This window comes from Kwoniella dendrophila, chromosome 6 (assembly GCF_036810415.1).
Source record: "Kwoniella dendrophila CBS 6074 chromosome 6, complete sequence".
Classification (NCBI taxonomy): Eukaryota; Fungi; Basidiomycota; class Tremellomycetes; order Tremellales; family Cryptococcaceae; genus Kwoniella; species Kwoniella dendrophila.
The window spans coordinates 1,278,771-1,297,077 of NC_089481.1; the positions used below are offsets into that span (position 1 = coordinate 1,278,771).

General features: G+C 41.1%; 4 protein-coding genes across 4 annotated transcripts; 2 read left to right on the forward strand and 2 right to left on the reverse strand.

The window, feature by feature from the left end:
* Positions 1-11: 11 nt before the first annotated feature.
* Positions 12-917, reverse strand: L201_005032 (uncharacterized protein; the record flags this gene model as incomplete). Its single annotated transcript, XM_066220765.1, has 4 exons — positions 12-122; positions 201-287; positions 378-467; positions 777-917. The coding sequence occupies 4 exons, from the start codon at positions 915-917 to the stop codon at positions 12-14; spliced, it is 429 nt and encodes a 142-aa protein (XP_066076862.1).
* A 751-nt stretch (positions 918-1,668) lies between these two features.
* Positions 1,669-11,085, forward strand: L201_005033 (uncharacterized protein; the record flags this gene model as incomplete). The annotated part of the gene is made up of 27 exons (XM_066220766.1): positions 1,669-1,975; positions 2,031-2,250; positions 2,316-2,556; positions 2,620-2,796; positions 2,852-2,920; positions 2,971-3,082; positions 3,134-4,007; positions 4,059-4,524; positions 4,575-4,758; positions 4,836-5,200; positions 5,261-5,381; positions 5,441-5,607; positions 5,663-5,696; positions 5,753-5,967; positions 6,030-6,183; positions 6,240-6,391; positions 6,449-6,766; positions 6,828-7,429; positions 7,486-8,291; positions 8,368-8,486; positions 8,546-8,786; positions 8,842-8,930; positions 8,983-9,366; positions 9,424-10,193; positions 10,266-10,425; positions 10,497-10,680; positions 10,757-11,085. 27 exons carry the CDS (start codon positions 1,669-1,671, stop codon positions 11,083-11,085), a joined length of 7,860 nt encoding a protein of 2,619 aa, XP_066076863.1.
* A 451-nt stretch (positions 11,086-11,536) lies between these two features.
* L201_005034 (uncharacterized protein) lies at positions 11,537-14,243 on the reverse strand (the record flags this gene model as incomplete). Its single annotated transcript, XM_066220767.1, has 17 exons — positions 11,537-11,708; positions 11,767-11,844; positions 11,924-12,111; positions 12,170-12,432; positions 12,494-12,546; positions 12,605-12,692; positions 12,749-12,884; positions 12,944-13,009; positions 13,067-13,202; positions 13,275-13,378; positions 13,439-13,486; positions 13,556-13,618; positions 13,678-13,728; positions 13,798-13,845; positions 13,903-13,927; positions 13,984-14,046; positions 14,098-14,243. 17 exons carry the CDS (start codon positions 14,241-14,243, stop codon positions 11,537-11,539), a joined length of 1,728 nt encoding a protein of 575 aa, XP_066076864.1.
* A 371-nt stretch (positions 14,244-14,614) lies between these two features.
* On the forward strand, positions 14,615-16,215 carry L201_005035 (uncharacterized protein; the record flags this gene model as incomplete). Its single annotated transcript, XM_066220768.1, has 9 exons — positions 14,615-14,691; positions 14,758-14,917; positions 14,983-15,100; positions 15,178-15,279; positions 15,334-15,443; positions 15,499-15,633; positions 15,704-15,807; positions 15,879-16,038; positions 16,108-16,215. 9 exons carry the CDS (start codon positions 14,615-14,617, stop codon positions 16,213-16,215), a joined length of 1,074 nt encoding a protein of 357 aa, XP_066076865.1.
* Between the last annotated feature and the right edge of the window lie 2,092 nt (positions 16,216-18,307).

Sequence of the window (18,307 nt, forward strand, 5' to 3'; positions counted from 1 at the left end):
CATAAATTTGCTTAAGCAACGAGTTTTACAACACCACCAGCTTCTTTGATTTTTTCCTCAGCTAATTTGGAAACGAATCGGGTTTTGACAATGAATGGTTGGTTGACTCGTCCTTTACCGAGCTGTATATGGTGTATGTTGTATGAGTATATGATGCCAGTTCGATATGGAAATAAAACATAAGGGAAAGAAGGACTTACGAGTTTGAATTTACCGAGGTGAACAAGGTCAATTACTGGGACGGTACCTTCTGGGGCATCAACTTTAGCTTCTGGGAGGGAGATGAGCTGTTGTGATAGAAACATATATCAGTTCCTGCACACTTTCTCCTATCCATATTTTTCCATTTCTAATGTTCGACCAAACCCCAAACTCACTTTATCGAGGTTGATTGTTGGTCGGTGGTAGTGGTTTTTGAGTAAGTGGTAGTGTCTCATACCAACTTTACCGAAGTAACCTGGATGGTACTAAAGAGGGGAAAGGTAAAGATTAGCGTGCTATCCATTTGAAAGTTACCAGCGATTCCTTCTTGATCCTCCTTGACTATATTTCCCGTTATATTGGAATCCTAATCCTCCTTTTATGCATCTTCAATACTGATCTAACGGTTACTGATCCTGTCCACATTCTATATTTGGATAATTTTGATTTGAAGATGCTTATTATTTGTCCACCTGAAAATTTGATTCATTTCTTCAATTTCTAACATATTCCTCCTAGTACTCCAAATCCCATATGCCTTGTCCAATCCAAACGAAATCAATCCTGATACCCACTTTATCGAAGTTAGTTCTGTGGTGATGTTGACCACCAGCTAAACCTCTACCACCGGGATGCTTTCTGTGTTTTCCTACACGACCGTGACCGGCTGAGACGTGACCTCGGTGCTTTCGGGTGTTGGAGAATCGAGTAGGCATCTGAAATAAGTTGATTTGTATGAGTATTTGGTTGAATAACGACGATGTAATTATCAACAATACAACTTACTTTGTTGACCTTTTTTTGAGGGATGAAAAAAAAGAACCTAATACCAAAGATTTGACGATTTCAACAAATTCAACACTTACTGACAGACAGTCACAACGAAGCAGCAAACGGAAGGTAACAGCGACAGTAACAGTATCAGTAGCAGTGAAGCAGTAACGGTATGACAGGAGTATAGGAGTATAGGAGTACCAAAAGGTTGACAGACCCTAATGCCATGCATTCCTAATGGGTAATCAATCTCCACCACAGCTAAATAGCTAATAAACCTCAGCGCACATGAAAGCAGCTGTGGCACCTATATAGCTACAGTAAAACTCACTTGTCGGCGTTAAGGGATTCCTTAACCGATGATTTCGATGATCTGGTTTTCCCCATAAGTGGGTACACTAAATAAGCCTTGGTTTGAATCCGTCTCGGATCCGAACGGGGTCTCCGCATTTCTAGGAGTTGTCGAATGATTTTGTCCTGAGTTGAACATGAATGACAAAGTTACTCAAAGACAACTTCAAACAGATTGATCTTGATCGATGATATCTAAATTGTTATTGTTGAAATAGAGTCTGTTATAATTGTATCACTAGTCCAACTCACTTTCTTCACTTTATCGACACACGCTCAAAAGGTTAACTCACCATTTCATCCATAAAGAAACCTCATAAAAAGCTTCAAGCCCAGAGCGGCATGTCAGCTCAATCCAAAGTCGGTTCATGGCTTGAGAAGAACGACGGAGCCGATGAAGGAGAAGCATATGAATCTGGGTCAGAAGCATCAGTAAATGGAACACCAAACGGTGCAACACCTAATCATGTAGAAGATGAAGATGATGACGATGAAATAGCTGATGATGCTAGGGATGATGTAATTGGAAAAAGAGAAGTTAACGTAGATTGGGAATCGATAGGACCAAAATTGAGACCTTCTTTATTGGATAAAAGCAAGAAGAGAAGAAGAGCTTTCATCGCAAGATACCTTTACGTCTCAGCACAATGTTAGTCTCCAACTCAAATGTTTTTATATTGCTTAGACTAATGATCGGTATATAGCTCCTCCACCAGCTCAAGTCCCATCTGTCATGACTGCCATATTATCATGTCTTCCTTTACTCACCGATACCGATCAAATTGATGATGTAGTCGCGATATTAGAAGGGCTTGTCAAACGGGATGAGAAATTATCAGATGGTGAAGGCAAACTCAAACTCGGCGACAAGCTCGTCAAGTGGAACTCAAACGAAGTGGAGAAAGCTGCCAATCCTTCGAAGGCGTAAGTTTCTATATCTCATCATCAGGAAATTGTATCCTGATCGCTGTACTGATATATCGGATCAGTATACCTCCACGATCATTGTTTTCTTACCTTTTCCTCACCCTTTCCCTCATCTCCACCCTTGCCGCTTCACGGGGATCTGCCGAAACATTCATGAGCTCATCTCAAGGTCAAGATCTTCTTTTAAGTCTCGCTTTAGTTCTCGATGCTATGAGAGGTGGAGAAGAGAAGATCAACTATGCTTTGAGGGTCGCAAGAATGCGTAAGAAATCAGGTATTAGGACATGGCGAGTGTTGCGGGAGGTAAGCGTCAATCCAATTTGTATACGTTCTCCGGGGTAGCTACTCATCACATAACTCGAACAGCTACGATCTGCTCTTCCATCAATACTGCATTCCCTTATAACTCGATTTACTGTTGCACCAGCGAGACTATCTGTCCTCATCTCTCACGTTATCGGAGTAGCGCTCAGACTTAAAGCACCTGGAAAAGGGAAAGAGGTGGAAATTAAAGACGGTAAAGAGATAGTGGAAAAGGAAAAGGTCAGTACTACTAGGAGTTCGTACTCGCGTTTGTACTGACACCCGTTCATATCAGGAGGCCATAATCAACTTCTATTCTACCAACATCCTCGCGGCTAAAACAGCTACTCCACATCATATATCTGTAAGTAGCATCCTTACGCAGAAAAATATCAAGCTGACGGTCCACGTTAGATTGCGTTGTCAGAATTCCTGTCAGAAAATGTCACGTTCGAGGTATTGAAGGACAAACTTATTCCCCAAGCTGAGAAGATGCTGCTGAGATCTCCAGAGCATGCTCTTGAAAGTAAGCTGATCCGACTGAACAGGCAATATATCACAGCTAATGACTCGTTAGTAACGGCTGATCTACTCGACATGTGTCCACACGATATATCGTCCATCCTTCCGGCTAAACTCGTCCCTTCGATATTGTCATCATCCAAATCCTCCAACGCCGAAACAAGAGCCAAGTCTGTTATCCTAATGCGAGCTGTTCTTAGAAGATGTCAGGATGAGAAAGTACAAGCAAAAATAGCAACCGACATTCTAGCTCTTCCTAAGACAGGAAAAACATCAAGTCCCGAACATCGAGCAATCCTCTTCACCATGGCTTCCGCCCTTGCCCCTTCCGATGCTGTTTCTTCGGTCGTAGTGGATACTCTTCCGGCCTTGGTATCAAAGGAAGGAAACGAGCCCGCTTTCCATGCTCTTAATGCCGCTCTTACACCTCATCTTGCCTACCAACTTACATCCAACAAAGCTGTCTCATCCACTGCTAGTTCAGCTTTAGTAAAAGAACTCAACGCAACCAAGATACCAACACGTCGAGGTTTATCTTCAGCAGTAGGAGAAGCAATATGGAAAGTCAAACAAGCAGGTCAACAGTTCTCAGTAGAAGGAGAGAAGTTGATCGGTCTTCTTGCACCTGCATTGGAAGTCAACCTCAAAGCTGCATCAACTTGCTTACCAGCTAACTCAGGTGGATTCTTAGAGGGATATGTTGCTCTTGCTTTGGCTCTAGGTCCATTAAGCGGAATGCCTGCAGCAGCCAAATTGACCGGAAGTTCCGCTTTGGAAGGTGTCTTGGCTGTTTCACCTAAACCATCTTTCCTGCTGAATGACAAAGTCTATGTCAAAGTACCAGCAGAGGAGGACGAGAAATGGCTTCTTAGATCCCTGGAGAGTATAGTTGGCTCATCAGCTACGAAGGTTAACACTGCTTCTGCAAGGTAAGTCGCTTTTCCAGCTCAAAACCGGCATCAACTAACATCAAAGTATAGGGTTGCTATTGGCCTTACCTTTATCTATCTTGCATTCGAATCTAAACACAAGTCAATACGACGTGATACTTACTCTGTGATCTCATCATTGGTTAAACGAAACCCTAAGCAAGTCAGTCGAATAATGAGAGAAGCCTTGAAAGTCTGGTTAAAACAACATGATGAACGAAAGGCCAAACACAAGGTGTCATCAGAAGATGATGAGACCGTTACATCTAAATCTAGAGATATTGGACGGTTACTTTCAGCTATTTTCGTTTCTTCTCCTGAGACTGAAAAACCCATTTTGGAAGATTTAGCTGTTGATTACCTTGTACTTGCTCATCATCCTGAAATAAGTCCAGAGGCTCAAACCTCATGGATTGGTCTAACCCAAAGTCTCGGTCTAGATCCTGCTGCTGTGGCCAGAGATGAGAAGGATAGAATACTGAAAAATTTATGGGACGCAGCTGGAACTCCCCCAGAGGTGAGTTACCGGAAAAATGCCGATTTAGCACAATACTGATATCATAGCAGGACTTACGACTAGCTGAAGCCGCTTATCATGCTGTGACTACTCTCGCATTTATATCGCCCTCAATATACGTCACGGAAGTACTCGAAAAGCTTAGAAGCGATCTCGACCCTTTGACACTCGACTTCATAGGTTTAGAAGAAAGAGGAATTTGGGCTACTCCTGCAGATCAGCTTTTCGTTGATGGTGAGCTATTATCCTTTTGACTTTAATTGCAAGTGATAGAGTCTAACATATCTTGTTTGATATCCTCCTTCATACAGTCCTAAACAGCAAAAAAGATTCCGGACCTGTAGATAAAAATCGAAAGAACTATGCAACTGAGAAGTGGGAACAAGAGATACGAGATTCTTTAGCTAAAAAGAAATCAACTCAAGTCGGCGGTAAACTTTCTAAACAAGATCAAGCGCTTGTTAATGCTCAAGTTGCTAAAGAAGCTGAAACTCGAACTCAAATTGTGACGGTACAAGGTCAATTGACAAGAGGTGTTGAATTCGTTTCCGCTCTCACAAAGAGTTTGTCAGAAGAAACCAATAAACACATTGATGAAATGGCAAAATTGTTGTTAGCTAGTGTTTTCAGTTCCGGGAATTTCTTGGTAGATAATCGAGCTTTCGAAGTTTTCATTGTAAGTGTCGTTTTCTTATGCGTTATTATAGTCTATAATTAGCTAATAACAGCCCAACAGGATTTGGGATCACTCGCTGCTGAAAGACTTGGTGAAACACGAAGAATGTTAGCCGCTGCTGTGTTAAGAAGTAACGAAGCCCCGCTCATATCGGAAGATTACCTTGAAGAGCCAGTCGGAGGTGAGTTGGACGGACGGACTCTTATCTTTCGAGTTAAATTAGCTGACATACGCCTCTAGAACTTGTAACTCGAATACTGCATCAAATTCATTTCCTTGCTGAACAAACACCCTTGGACAGTACCACATACTCCTTAACAAGTTTGTTACTTACGCAAGTAGTATCAAAGGGCGGTATCGGGACAGAATCTGCTCAAAGTGATGAAGCTCAAGAACAGCTGACATTGGTAAGTCTCATCGAGGGTAACGATAGTCGCAATACATACTGATTGTTGTTGATAGGTTGTTAATATCATTGCTGCATGTGTTGGAGAATGTAAGTACCTGCCTTCGCTGGAGCTGTTTTATATCACTGCTGATATCCGAGTTCAGTTACCAATGATGCTTATCCTCGGCTTCAAACTATCCGAGATCTCCTGCACGTTATCGGCACTTACTCCAAACTCTCTAAAGATGCTGTTTCTGCCCTTGCCGACTTAGGCGCTGCTATCAAAGATGTTGCGACTAACGCAGAGATATCGGAAATGATTGCTGGTACCTTGTCAAAGGACTCTAATGTCAGAAATGCCGCCCTTCAAGCATTACAGGCAAGTCACTGTTTGATTTTTGGTCAAGCACAGAACACATGCTAATCGCAACGGTCTAACAGCCTGTAGATTTGACTGAACTCGATTACTCAGAAGAATTATGGATTGCTATTCACGACGATGATGAACAAAACGCTAATCTGGCTTTACACATTTGGGAAGATAATGGGCACGATTTACCAGAGACATATTTGGAATCCTTACTTCCTTACCTTAGTAAGCACACCTCCTTTCGCTTTAATCACAAACCTAAGCTAATGGCGGATGAACAGCTCACGGAAGTGCTGCTGTACGTCTCGGTTGTGCTCGAGCACTTGCCGAAGGAGCCGAGCAGCACCCATCTCAGGTCGAACCCACTGTACAAGGCTTACAAACACTTTACACTGAGAAAAATAAACTGTTGGTACCAGAGTATGACCGATTTGTGAGTACACTCAGAATGGATATTGCAAAAAATCGGTACTGATAATCATGAATGTAGGGTATGGTTATTCCTGAAACCGTCAACCGATCAGATCCATGGGAAGCAAGAGTTGCTATCGCAACTGCCCTCGAAAAGCTCGCACCTCTTCTCTCGACAGCTTCTATATCACCTATATTCGAATTCCTGATAAACAATGAACCGCTCGGCGATCGACATTCTGAGGTCAGACGAAGCATGCTCAATGCTGCTATCGCCATTATCGATCTTCACGGTAAAGAAGCTGTTGCTGGTTTGATGAAGAGGTTCGAAGATTACTTGGGATCTGCTACTCCGAGTTCTGAAACCGATGATTACATCAAAGAGGCCGTCGTTATTGTAAGTAGGACGAGTCACCATTCTTGATTCCTCACTGACTTAGCGAATCTATCACGTACAGCTTTTCGGTAGATTGGCACGACATCTTGATTCAACCGATTCTAGAATACCTCAAGTAGTTGATCGATTAGTCGAAGCTTTGAATACCCCATCCGAGTTGGTGCAGTCAGCTGTAGCTGATTGTTTACCGCCATTGGTAGCCGGTATGGCTGAAGAAGCTGAATACATTGTCGATGGACTGTTCTCTACTTTGACTACAGGAGCCAAATACGCTGCTAGACGAGGTGCTGCTTATGGTCTTGCTGGTGTAGTCAAAGGAAGAGGTTTACAGTGCCTTAAAGAATACGACTTGATGGATAAACTCAGAGAAGCAGGAGAAGATAAGAGTGCTTATCAAGGCAGACAAGGTGCTTTATTCGCATACGAAACCTTGACTGCTACACTTGGAAAGATATTCGAGCCATATATCATCGAGCTTGTACCTCAACTTCTTGCTCTCTTCGGTGACGGTAATAGTGATGTGCGAGAAGCTACTCAAGATGCTTCAAAAGTCATTATGTCAAAGATCTCCGGTCATTGTGTCAAGTTGATGTTGCCTACTTTACTTGATGCTTTAGAAGAAAAACAATGGAGAACAAAAAAAGGTGCTATCGAGCTTTTAGGGTAAGCTAAAGTCTCACGTCCGCATGCTGTACAACAGCTGATAAGAGTATACGTAGTGCAATGGCTTTCTGTGCTCCTCGACAATTATCTCTTTCTCTTCCTACCATCATTCCCCATCTCACTGGTGTCATCAACGATTCTCATGCTCAAGTCAAATCAGCTGCCAACACAAGTTTGAAACGTTTCGGAGAAGTCCTCAACAATCCAGAAGTCAAGTCTATACAAAGTACTTTGATGAAAGCCCTTGCTGATCCAACTGCCAAGACAAACACCGCTCTAACATCATTACTCAAAACTACCTTTGAACATTATCTTGATGCTCCTTCACTCGCATTAGTCATGCCAATCATTGATAGGGGTTTACGACAACGATCTTCAGAAATTAAACGAAAAGCTGCTCAAATTGTTGGTAATATGGCTTCATTAACCGAAACCAGAGACCTCGTACCATACTTGAACGAATTAATGCCATTAGTACATGAAGTACTTGTCGATCCTGTACCCGAGGCAAGAGCTACAGCAGCTAAATCATTAGGTACATTGGTTGAAAGATTGGGTGAAACTAATTTCCCTAATCTGGTTAACGAATTATTGCAAACTCTTAGATCAGATACAAGTGGTGTTGATAGGCAAGGTGCTGCACAAGGTTTATCAGAAGTTCTAAGTGGTTTAGGTATGGAAAAATTAGAGGGTCTTTTACCTGAAATCATAAAAAATACTGCAAGTCCAAGGCCATACGTTAGAGAAGGTTTCATCTCCCTCTTGGTCTATTTACCAGCTACTTTCGGTCATCGTTTCGCTCCTCATTTAGGAAGAGTCATTCCCCCTATCCTCAATGGTCTTGCTGATGATTCAGAATATGGTAAGTACACCCTCCCTCTCTTTTGACAATTACCTGTGCGATCCATTGATGCTGTGATTGTGTATGGGGTCAATAGTACGAGAAGCATCCATGCGTGCTGGTAAGATGATCATTGCCAACTACTCCTCAAAGGCTATCGATTTGTTGTTACCAGAGTTGGAAAAGGGTATGATAGACCATTCATGGAGAATCAGAGTGAGTTCTCCAGCGCATTCTTTTCCTGAGAAAGTATACATGCTGATAACGGAATATAGCAATCTTCCATCGCACTTACCGGAGAACTCCTTTATCGAGTCACCGGTATCAGTGGAAAGGTCGAGTTGGAAGAAGACGAAGCTCCAGCTCAATCCGCCGATGCTGCCAGAAGAGCACTTCTCGATGCTCTTGGTCAAGAGAGAAGAGACAGAGTTTTGGCTACATTGTACATTGTTCGACAAGATGCTGTATCCATCGTCAGACAAGCTTCCATCCATATTTGGAAAGCTCTTGTCCAAAGTGAGTGTTTGCGGCTACTTGTACACTTAGTGATGCTGACTGGTGACACCTCCAGACACTCCACGAACTACGAGGGAGATCTTACCTGTTCTTATGCAATTGATCATGTCCCTTTTGGGCAGTCCCGAAGTCGATCAACAAGAGGTGCGTTGTGATGCCGGTAGTGATATATCACTGCTAATGCTTTCGAATACAGACCGCTTCTCGAACATTGGGAGAGTTATGTCGAAAGAACGGAGAAAGAATCTTTGGAGAAATCATTCCTATCCTTCAAAAAGCTATTACCTCACCCGATGCTCGAAGCAAAGAAGGTGCTTGTTTGGCATTCGCAGATGTTATGGCTGCTACCAACAAAGAAGTTATTGCCGATCACGAAGATGCTATTATCTCTGCTGTCAGAGCTGCTCTTGTCGACACCGAGCCATCTGTTCGAGCTGCCGCTGCCCGAACTTTCGACTCTATGCAGCATTACATGGGTGCAAAAGCTATCGATCAAACTATTCCAACATTGCTGGAAGCTATGAGAAACCCGGGAGAAACTTCAGAAACCGCTTTGAAGGCTTTGCAAGAAGTCATGAGCGTAAGTCAGCTAAATTATCTCAGAACCTGCATAAGCTGATCTTGTTATGTCATATAGGTTCGAGCCAACAGTGTATTCCCTGTACTTATACCGACACTTATCGCTCAACCTATTACAGCATTCAACGCTCGGGCTCTTGGTCAACTTGTAAAAGTGGCTGGTTCAGCACTCAACAAGCGATTGGATACTGTTTTAGGAGCCTTGGTAAAATCATTGGAAAAAGAGCAAGACGAAGATATACTTGGGGAAATCAATTCTGCAATTGAATCGTTACTTGCTTCAGTTGAAGATTCTGATGGTATACACTTGTTAGAAATGCTTCTCATTGGATGGGCCAAAGATTCTAATCCAGTTAGAAGAGCTACAGCATGTGATATATTTGGAACATTCTGTCAAGTCAATGAAGCCGATACGACAGACTATAGAGTTGATTGGATTAGAATTTTAATTTCATTATTTGATGATTCGACTGAATCTGTTGTTGAATCAGCGTGGAAATCATTGGATTTCTTTGTCAGAACAATTGATAAAGATGAATTAGAGGATTTAGTTGTTCCATTAAGAAGATCAATTGAATCTTCTGGATCACCAGGCAGAACTGTATCAGGTTTTTCAAGACCAAAAGGTGTTCAATCTATTGTACCTATTTTATTAGCTGGTATCTTAAGTGGAACACAAGAACAAAGAGAACAAGCTGCTTTAGGTATAGGTGAATTAGTTCAAAGAACAACTGAATCTGCAATCAAGCCTTACATCATTCAATTAACTGGTCCTCTGATTAGAGTAATTTCAGGTCAAGCTATTGCTCCTCAAATCAAATCTGCCATGTAAGTCATATATACTCCAATAATAGTAATTAGTGGTTGTGAGGCTGATGTCTGTTGTTTTGGGGTTTTTAGTTTACTTACACTTACAGTCTTACTTGAGGAAGTACCACAATTGGTCAAACCTTTCCACCCACAATTAACAAGAACTTTTGTCAAGTCCGCTTCTGATCCTGCAGCTGTTTCAGTTAGAAATCGTGCTGCAGCTGGTCTAGGTGCTTTGATGAAACATCAAGTGAGTATCTCTCTAGCTAAAATGCTCACAATAGCTCAAATGACTGATGCGATCAAATTTACTTGTAACAGCCTCGGGTCGACCCATTAATCACCGAATTGATTGGTGGAATCAGATCAGGTGATAATGAAATCGCACCTTCGATGGCAAATGCTTTAGCTGCTGTATGCAGAAGTGCAGGTAAAAATATTGGTGCAGGTGCCAAAGCACAAATCATTGAATTGGTTGAGGAAGCATTTACAGCTGGTAGAAATGGTAAGTTGAATCATGTACAGCGTATTGTATGAACGTATTATGCCGGTAATATGCTAATTAACTACAATTGATATAGAAAATTACAATACATCAATATCACGTATAATCGCAGGATTAGGATATTCTGATTCTGCATCAATTCAAGATATAGTTAATACTTTCTTGATAGATAAAGATTATTCACCAACGAATTTAACAAGTTTAATGATTTTAACCGTATTAGAAGAATCACCTGATACTTTCTATGAATTGGACTGTTTAGAAGATGTAACTAAAAAAATCATGTCTGCTATTTCAGATACAACGGGTGGACCTTCTGTTCAAAGACCAGCAAGAGAATCAAGAGATCTATTGAGGAAAGGTAAATTCCAAGATGATGAGAAAGTACAAGCTCTTTTGAGGTAAAAAAAGAGAAGAAGTTGATAAATAGGTAGAATTGATTTATTGGAGATTTAAGGAGATAAAGAGAGAGTATTAAAGGATGCTAAGAAGAGAGAAAAAAATTAAAAAGATTTTGCATAATATAATATTATACAATAAAATGGATAGACAACTTTGCATATCTCATATACCCATGCCGTTTTCGCCAGAATGAATGCAATTTATATAAGACATGACCTGCATTCTTGGTTTTGGTAAAGTATGAAAAATTGTGTCGAGTCGATAATGTCCGTTATATTCTACAGCGGGTCTTAGCGAATATCAGAGAGTAGTTAATAAAGAGAAGGAATACCCAAAGTACCGAGAGAAAGCGAGATACCATAATATACAATCAAACTTCGTTTAAAAGGGGCATGAGATATCATTATATTACAAGTGTAATGTCGTTTACTAGGAAGATAGTCATGTTGTGGTTTTAAGATCTACCTTTCTTGGCTGGAGATTCCACATGACTCAATTCAGCTAAAGAGCCTAAATGACCTAAAGATCTTTTCATCCCACTTTTATTATGTGATTCTTTAGTAGTGGTTGAAGAAGATGAAGTTGAAGGTATTATACCTTCGATAGCAAGTTCAAGTTCGGTTATCCTGCATGAACGTTGATATAAGCTCCTTGTTAGGCGATGTCTGCTTGAAAGAAGCTTACCTCAAAGGAAGTTTTCGGTTAGACGGAGCATATTCGAAAGCTTTTCTGTATAATGATAAAGCTTGTTGCAGATCACCGCTGTTGAAGTTTCGAAATGATCAGTCGGCTTTCGACGGGCCACTAATAAGGTATATGAGTGCTGTGACAATTAACTAACCTATGTTGCAATTGCCTAGCATGGGAAGTGATAACTCTAGCTCTATTTTCTTTATCATCAGCGGAAAGCGAACCCATTTCTGTTTCTCCTCGAACAGCCAAATCTGTTTGGCCAGGCTGAATTGCTGCTGTAGTGGGTCGTATAAATTCTTTTTCTAGTGCTATCTGCTGAGAGACTACCTTGTGAATCTATCTCTTAAATATCAGCTTACGCGTAAATCTTTCCATTGAAACGAAGCTGGCGTACCCTTTGATCAAGCTGCTCGTCAGTCATGCCTTTGAGGATATTTCCTTTCTGATCTACCTTTCCACCCGCAATTACATTCTCTTTTCCAGGTTGATTTCTGATGTTCAGTCCACGCATAGGTCGAGAGTTAGCTGAAATGGCTGATAAAGCTGTTCGAGCATCTGTAGGAGCGGAATGTCTAGGACCGATATTCGCTCGAATAGGTCCTCCAATAACGCTCTTCTTAGCGATTTGCGTAATTGGAGCAGAGGCTCGTCGAGAACCTGAATTTATCAAGTAGGCTGTTTAGCTAATAATCGGACATCAACAATGAAATGGACTTACTACTTTCTGTCACATTCAGACGATTTTCAACAGATTTTGACTTTTTAGCGAATCTGATGATTAGAGGGAGATATCAGTTATATTTCTAACTCTGCTAATACGATAACTGACTGCAGTGTATTGATAGTATCCCTAGCGAATTGTTCACCAGGTGCTAAACAACATATTAATAAGCCTTGGGACGACCCTCCAAGGGCATCTATGTATGTATCGCTATCAGCTTGTTTCCCCATTTTTACAGGTCTAAACGCTTACCTTGTAACAATCGGGTCAACTTTGACTCCCTATACGGAACAAATACTCCACCTTCCCTTTGACCCTTCTGAGCATTGAGATTGAGAGCATCGACCACTTTCCCAAGAGTCGTTAAAGAGGTATTTATTGCGGAACTCTATACTGTGAATCAGTATCACTGTGACAATTGTTCGGAAGCAGGCGAACGGCGCTTACTTCTCGCATACGCTCTTTGTCATTACCAGTGAGATTATTGTTCTCAGATCCAGCCAAATCAGTCAGCTGAAACCGAGTTGTCAGCTGTTACTCCGGAAGATCACCTGGTACCGCATAACTCACACAAATTTTACCTTGTCTTGAGACTGTCAAGCTGTCACTATCACTTCTTTGGAGATAAATCGTCAAGATAGCATGTGATCGGGAAGAAGACGAGTTGAGTTTTGTTGATGCTGTTTTACGTGTCTTTGCAGCGGTGCTGTAGATCACGATCAATCAGTCACTTAGCCCTAGATCATCGCACTGTTAGGAGAGAAAAGGCATATCTTACTTGTATATCCTGCTAAATTCTTCGATGCTACTGATGGGCTGTATTATCAGGTCTGCGATGATATTTTCTCCTTCTGACGACATTCTGATATCCCTTTTTCTCGGCTGCGAATGGCGAATAAGTGCAGTTTAAGCTAGAATTCGGGGGCGAGGGAGTTGGCTTACCTCTGACCGATCACCCAAAAGATCAAATACTTCGTCTTTCAGTATTTCCTAGAATGATAATTAGTAGTATCAGTAATGGAAATTTGAAACAGTCTAGAAAATGACGAAAGGACATACTACATATGAAAAAGTGACTCTTAACGTGGAGGATTTCAAAATTGATCTCCTTTCGAATATGGCCTGGCTCGTTGATCTGTCAGCTAGGTCAACTCAACAACATAAGTTTCATGATAGCTCACCTCCACAGTTCTGGGTATTATACCTGGATCTGAAGCTGACCCTTGCATTGTCTAAACAGGACCAATCAGCGCTTTTCTCCATTCATTCTGTCGAGTAAGCAGTAATTAAGCTGAACGAACGTGTGTTTTGCCAGATCCTGTTACTCCGTAGGTGAAGATAGTCGTATTCTGTGTTCACAGGTCAGCCCGACAGACCAGCGGATTCGAGGAGATGTACAAGCTTACTTGACCTTGATAGGCCTGCTCGACACTGTGATACCAACGGTCAGCTGAATCTTCCGCTTCAAAGCCTCGCAAAGCGCTTACAGGGGTTTAACATGTTCAAAAACTTCTTCTTGCGTTCCACTAGCAGGATGACATTTGTCAAGACTATTAGTTCCATCAGCAAGCTATATGGTCATCGCAGTTTATATAGCTTACCTGAATCGATATCTTTTGTCTCCTTCCTTATTAAGAGCCGTTATATCATTTCCCTCAATACGAATCGCTTCGGAGTCTATCTTTCCATCAGTTGGGCAAGAAGGTCGAAGTCTGACATGACAGGAAATCGATTTTGATGTAGGCATTTTGTATCGCTGATTATAACAACTTCGAGTCGCTGCATGTAGTGTCATTTATCAAATCATGAGGAGAAAAAAGAAGACGAAGACGTCAACATCACTCACCGTAGCGCTATGATTATGGATGGAATATTAATGTAGATGATATCGTTCAACCTCCACCAAACTTACTGAGCTTTGTTGACAAGGAATGACGGAGTAAACAATAATCTCCGCTAAAAACAGTCGCGTTGAAACTGGGAAAAACGTAAACAAACAAATGAGGATCCCGCTTTTTGCGTCTTCTCACCAATTTTCCTGCATAGAGACCATCTTCCTACTGAGCTTTCTGGTAAACTCTTCATCAGCAAAAGTGAGACTACTCAAACTACACCGATATGGCAGCAGTAGGCAACACCTCTACCATGTACGCATCAATATCAACTGGATCCAGTCTTCATCAAGCTGTAGACCAGTACGTCTCTCCTTCACCTATCCCTGAACCCCAAACCTTACAAGCTGACTTGTTCTAACCCATTAGAATATCTTCAGCAGCGTCATCAGGCTTTCATGTCTTACAGCATCGAGATCAATTCCAAGAGAGAGCATTGAGGGATGTTACCATGAGCAGCAATGATTCAGCTATGATGTTGGACCCAAGTAATCCAATTTTAGTAAGGGAAGAGATGGAATCACAAAAGGTAAGTTGGAAGTTGACAAGACATCTTCCTATCACAATCAACTCACGATACTTCCTCAAATATAGGAATACTTCCGTAGAGTCAAATTCACATATTTGGAGCAAGAAGCGAAAAGACATTTCTTATCCTGGATAATTGGTGATGAACCTCAACGTGTAGAACCAGGAGAAAATGAGGAAAGAGGTTAGTCGAAAACATGACTAGATCAGCTTCTGAAACAATTCGAAAGCTGGCTAGCTGACAGCTTCTGATTATTGTAGAGATATCAAATGCTGCAAAGAAAGCTGTCTTGAAAGAAGCAAAATTGAGTATAGAGAATATGAGGAAAACCACAGTCAAATTAGCTGAAACGAACGCAAAGAGTCAGTTGCTCACTCTGTTTCATCTTACGGATTACAGCTGATAGGTTTCCTCAGAACACACTGAAATGTCACAACGATTATTGGAAGCTCAAGCTTTGCAGAAACAGATAAGGGATATGGAACTTGAATTAGCTAGAATCAAAGCTACTCATCCCCTGGAAAATGTGAGTTATGTCACTTATGCATCGGTAATATAACATACTGACTGTTCCATATCAGAGAATGACAACTTCTCAAGCGAATGATACTCTTGATGCTCAAATTGTAGAAATGGAAAGATTAACAGATGCTCTCTCTTCGACCCAAAGTCAAACTGATACAACTAGAGAGGAAGTCACTAAAGTGGCCAAAGAAGTCAGTTGTCTTGCCCTTTTCTGTTTTCCGGCCAATTGGGATATATAGCTTACAATATGTTGTGTTGTAGGTTCAACGTCTAAGTCGTGAGCGAGAGAGGGAAGAAGCTAGAGCGAAAGAAGTTAGGGAAGGAAGAGAAGCAGGAGATACAAAAGTTGATGAGATATGTAGATGGCGAGTGGAAGACGCAATTTACCTGGTCCATACCCCGTTACACGAGGAAGAGCTGACCAGTGCTCTAATAGGTATTCTTCTTCATTATCGTTCTATCGATCGTTACTTGGAATCAAATCAGTTAAAGCTGTTACGGATAACGAGTTACATCTGGAATATGATGTACCCAACGGTTCAGTCATACTTGAAGTAACATTTGATGAATTGACGAAAAGACTAGTCGATGCTAAAGTGAGTGATACGTATCTACAGCTAAACCGCAAATTGTGCATTAAAAGCTGATGTGTCGTAATGTTATAGCTCAGCGGTAGTGATATAGATATCACGGAACCTGTCAATATAGCAGCCGAAGCCAATGATGTGCCTGGACTGGTAGCAGATGTACTATTGCGTTTGAGGCCAGTTTAGATATCGAGTGATTTGTGTAGGGAATTCTAGTATGGATTAGAGTGCAGAATGACCCAGGTTGTAATTGTTATGTTTGTACTATATTTTGGGTTACATGCTATTGCTTTTTATGAGACCAATGTGCCAAAAGTGGTGGAATTTGGTACGGGTTTTTGCCCTGATCGTCAGTAGATCTAAAGTAAGCATCCAGATTGTAGCCCCCATAGTAATGACTACATGGTATCACCAACGAAACGCCAGTAATACCGGTATTTGCAGCTTGTACTGCTCTACAAGTGTATATCTGGTTTTCAACAGCGAAGTCAACGATATTTGCGACAATTTCCGATGAATGGTCCTCTTATGGACATTGCTTCTGAACGTTTGCAAGTATCGGTAGCTTATAAGCAATCATGCTTGACACTTCTTCGCTCTCTCGTCGACATTATACGTGGTAAACACTCTCTTTGGGACGGATGCTAGCAAGCCCTTTGGTACATCTTACTTGGTATTGTGGATACTCCTCCCTATGATGTTGCTCGACGTACAATACAAATCTGTCCGCCCGGATACTATAAGCATTATCCCAGATTTATCGGTTGTCTTATATCATCACGAAGTTGAGTCCAGATGCAAGTCCTTCTTCATCTTCGACGCCATCCCGTCAAGCCGTGATTCGATATAACTCTCAAGTCGGTAATTTATGATGATTTCCCGTTCGTCTATACAATCAGCGGCTTTGGTCTTAGTATGCAGAATAAAAGTTCTGGACCGGGTTCATATTATGAGTCTGTACCTATCAATGAGTCCCCTCAATTTTTCAGCTGTTAAATTTTTGGCTCCCCTTGTACCTGAAAATCCCGTATTATCCGATCCTTGCCTTTAGCTTTAAAACCCTTTTTTATATAACCCATAAGTTATGAAAAATCATTAAATCCTCTGACGTCTTACCCCCCTTATGCAGAAAGTATGATTATTAAATTATCAGGAAAAGTCTGATAAAACCACGTGAAATAAACTATTCGAGGGTGTTTATCGTTTTATCGGATAGGATAGATTTAGTGGCTTGTTATTGTATTATTTAAAGTAAGACTGGGGGTGATAGCTCAAAATTTCCATTTTTTTGATGAGTTGCTTGTTCAATCAGTTGAGATCAATTCTTCGTCATACAACTTCTATCTGTGTACTACAGTAAAGCTGTTATGCACGCAGAGAGGCATAGCAAGATTAGGAAAAGCAGGAGAAGTAATAGAGCAGGGATGTTTGAGGGAAATGTAAAGTATGGAGAATAATCTGAATGTCAAGTCATTACTGCTTTATCGTTACCATTCTTCATTAACATTTCACTAACGTTGGGCTATTGATGAACAACTACTACCCTCTTTTTTTATCTGACCCCGAATTTCTAATATCGATATACTTTGGTAGTAGACAAAAAAATTAAAATAAACGCCCCATCTTATCTTTCCCTTCCTCCCACCTATCCCTTCTTTTCATAGAGCTAAATGACTTGATCTTCCGACAATACAGTACTAGCAAGACAAAGACCATTCGAACATTACAAGAAACGAACTGACCTCAAAGACACTCTTTTCTCAATCACATATCATATCTATCCTTCTCATTCCTTTTCTATCATCCTTACATTCCTTCACTCAAACAGAAATACCGACATACCTTTGAATAATCAACAACCTCAACCTCAACTACAAGTCCAACGACCACCTCAAGACTTTCATTACCAAAAGGATAAGGATCTCAAGTACGATTTCCCCCAACATATACTAGGCAAGTACCATTCATTCGCTAAAAAGTAAGTAATTTAGTTTCTTCTTGTTCAAGCCCTCATTTATGAAAAGTGCAATGGCGAAAGTTTCCATAAGAGCTGTGCCATGCGTTTGGAAGAAGTATGCCAGAACAATGAAAGGATCGCAACATTCAACATAAGCTGACTTGATATTGTTTACACCCATAGCCCAAATAAGGCATTCGCTAACTCGTTCAATCGGTCTTTCTTTACATCAAACATATAACACTCATTAAGAAACACATTTCAAACCAAAATCAAATCAAAATCAAACCAAAATTAAACAACTATCAACTATTGGCCAAA